Consider the following 3,193-nt stretch of genomic DNA (forward strand, 5'->3'; position numbering starts at 1 on the left):
CAGATAATTTTATGTTGAAAAAATTCATTATCTATTATGTACACTATTTTAATTTTTCCATTAAAAAATACTATAAAATAACAATTTATTAATATTAATATTATTGATGATAACATTAATAACACTAATTTTTAATATTATTGATAATTCTTAATAAATTTATTAATATAATTGTGCTATTGTATACATAATAAGGAAACATTCAATTATGAGTCTCTTCATAATTATCATTATAAAATAATATGATTTTTTTAATAGTATTTTAATTAAAAAATTAAAATACTTTAATTTAATTGATGATAAAATAATATTTTTTAAATTAATTAAAATATTATATATTAATAATATATTAAATTATATATATAAAAGATTAAACAAATAATTTAGATCAAACAAAATACTTTGCATGTATTTTGATGATAAAACGGATAAATAAACTGCATGTATTTTGATGATAAAATAGGTAATTCTGTAATTTCAGTGCTTAAAAACACAATTAAAAAAAATATAGATTGAACCTACCCAGTGGTTGTCATCTATGAATACTGAAACAAATCTGGTTAATAATTGTAGCTCACCACGCAATCTTAAGCACATGATCACTTTAGAAAACTAAAAGTTGTTACCTGCGTTTGCTGGTTATCTAAACATAAATAATAACATGAACTAAAAGTTGGCATTATCTATTTTAATTATTTCCTAAATTTATAGTCTCTGTAAATAATCAGACGGAGTTATCAATATTTACTAGCTTCTATAAATAATGACACAAACCATGCTTTAATCCGCTCATTGCAATGCATTTTCCCTCTGTAACGTTTAGTCAAGACTACCTTTCCTCTCGCTGAATCATTATCAACCATGGCAGCCCCTGATTCTATTTGTGACATGTTCTGCAAGCTTTCAGATGACTTGCTGTGTCTGATCCTGTCAAGACTCCCCATTAAAGAGGCTGTCAGAAGCTCCATTCTTTCTCAGAGATGGAGATATCTCTACACCCAAATACCCCAACTCGCCATCTCGCCCAATCTCATCATGGGTTCTATCAACCCCAATCCCCTCTCGATTGCCACAGTAGAGAATATAATCTCTAACCTTCTGTTTTCGCATTCCTCTGATCTCCAACGCTTTAATCTGTGTACGCACTCCTTGCAGCCTTGGGTTCCAAACCGTTGGAAGTTTACCTGCCAAAGCGTATGGAAATGGGTGGAGTGCGCAGCAAGAAAGAATGTCCAACACCTGGCGTTATGTCATTCCTATAGGGAAAGGATAATCCTCATTCCTTCCATTTTCTCCTGCACGCGTCTCAGAACACTCAAGCTTTGCAACTACTCTCTCTCCCATATCCCGCCTAATTTTGGCAGATTCAATCATCTTATTACTTGTTATTTCGTTGATATGGAATTCAGGAACGACTCCTTAGCCCGCTTTATTTCTCATTGCCCACTTCTTGAAAAGCTTCAAATATCAAAGTGCTCTGGTCTGCAGAACCTTATTATTTCTGCGCCCAACATTACCGCTATTCGCATTTATAATCACTTTAGGGGTATTAATGAGGCAGTAGAGCTTTTAACTATCAGCTGCCCGAAGCTTAGATCTTTTGAAGTATCATTCGCAAAGGATTTCCCCATGAAGGAGTTGAGAGTGAATGGCCTGTTGTTTCAGGAGCTTTCTTTCGCAGTTCAGCGCCTCGACATGCAGCGCGAAAGTGATATGACTGGACTGTCATTGTTTTCAGCTGGAGGGAAAGAACACAATTTATCAGCGGAGAGATTCCTGGAGATAATGGGGAGCTTCAAATCACTTCAGATGCTTTTCGTGGAATGGGTTGCATCTCCATATTCTGTGGCTAGGCCAACTTTTGAAAATCAAAATTTGTTGGGGAATCCTCTTCTCAACCTGCTGCAAACTCTTCCCCATCTTCAGCGACTAGGCTTAAAGGGCTTAAATAGCTTTATTTTGGTAAGTCTTTGTTTTTTTTGTTTTAAATCATTGACTGCTCTGTATGGATATATATGTTTACAATTAAATAGCCAATTTCTCTGTGAAAAACAGTGTTGGGGTAGTAAATGGCTTTTGTTTTGGTATTCAATGCAGGAGTTGGGCAAAGATCCCATTCCACCATGTCTGAACTCTGTTCCAGTCAATGTTCGGTTCATATGTGTATCGATAAGCCTATTCAATGATAAAGAGATTACTGATTTGGGCGGGTTGCTGGAGCGTACCCCTCTTCTTGAGACCATGGAAATCAAAATACCACCACCTCAATTTAGGAACCAAGAAAGGTGCACACAGTTTTTAGCAAAAGTGCTAGAGTTGAGAAGAGCTTCCTCTCAAGCAAGAGTAGTTGTTACAGATATGAAGGAAGAGTATTTCAAGGCGTTTGAACAAGTGGGTTATACTAATAAATTTGCCCAGTGATAAAGCAGGTCCTTCTCATTAAAAAATAGAAGGTTCCTCTAATGGTCGGATGAAGAACTCCAATTAACGTTTATTACTCTTCCCGCCTATGCAAAAACAAAGTAGTTTATGGAAGTCAAGGAATTGCTTGACGGTCAAAAGTACTTGGAATTTTTGTAAAAAAAATTCAAAAAAATCTAGTAGAGACAGTGTTTGAATGGTGTTTTTAGGGTAGAAATGGATTCAATACCATTAAAAACATCTAGAACACTTAATATTTTGAAGTATAACAATTATAACTTGAATTTACCAAAATCATTGCTATATTTTCTCTAAATATAACTAAAATTTCCATAAATTTCCAGACTATTCCTCGTGCTACTTAGACTACTCTGGCAAAAACAAGGAATACTATAAACTATCGACTCGGGGTTTGAAGATTCAAAGGAACTTTGCTATGGCGGTACGAACCGAAGAGATGTTTGAAGGTTTTGGGGAAATTTGCCATGGCGGTACGAACCCGAGCCAACGCAGCTTGAAACCTTGGAATATCGGAGTAGGTGGAAATATGTATTTTTGAGTATTTTTTTTAAGATGTAAATATAAAGGTTTTTCGTTTAATTTGATTTTGTTTTAAAGAACAAAACTGCTGTCAGTGCGTGCAGTTATGAGGCAGGACGTGCAGTTAAAAAAATAAATTAGCGCATTTAAAATGTTATAAAATAGATTGTAATTTTTTATTCGCGTTTAATATTGATAATTTAACTATGCATTTCTCTTATTAGTGCCGGCC

At 34.5% G+C, this 3,193-nt stretch overlaps 1 protein-coding gene across 1 annotated transcript; it reads left to right on the plus strand.

Annotated features, from left to right (window-relative positions):
* The first annotated feature begins 861 nt into the window (after positions 1-861).
* LOC149144854 (F-box/LRR-repeat protein 13-like) lies at positions 862-2,421 on the plus strand. The gene is made up of 2 exons (XM_089452287.1): positions 862-1,962; positions 2,098-2,421. Exons 1-2 carry the CDS (start codon positions 862-864, stop codon positions 2,419-2,421), a joined length of 1,425 nt encoding a protein of 474 aa, XP_089308413.1.
* Positions 2,422-3,193: the final 772 nt, after the last annotated feature.

Source organism: Pinus tabuliformis, chromosome X (assembly GCF_031772625.1).
Source record: "Pinus tabuliformis cultivar Carrire ecotype Pingquan chromosome X, CPIR1, whole genome shotgun sequence".
Lineage (NCBI taxonomy): Eukaryota > Viridiplantae > Streptophyta > Pinopsida > Pinales > Pinaceae > Pinus > Pinus tabuliformis.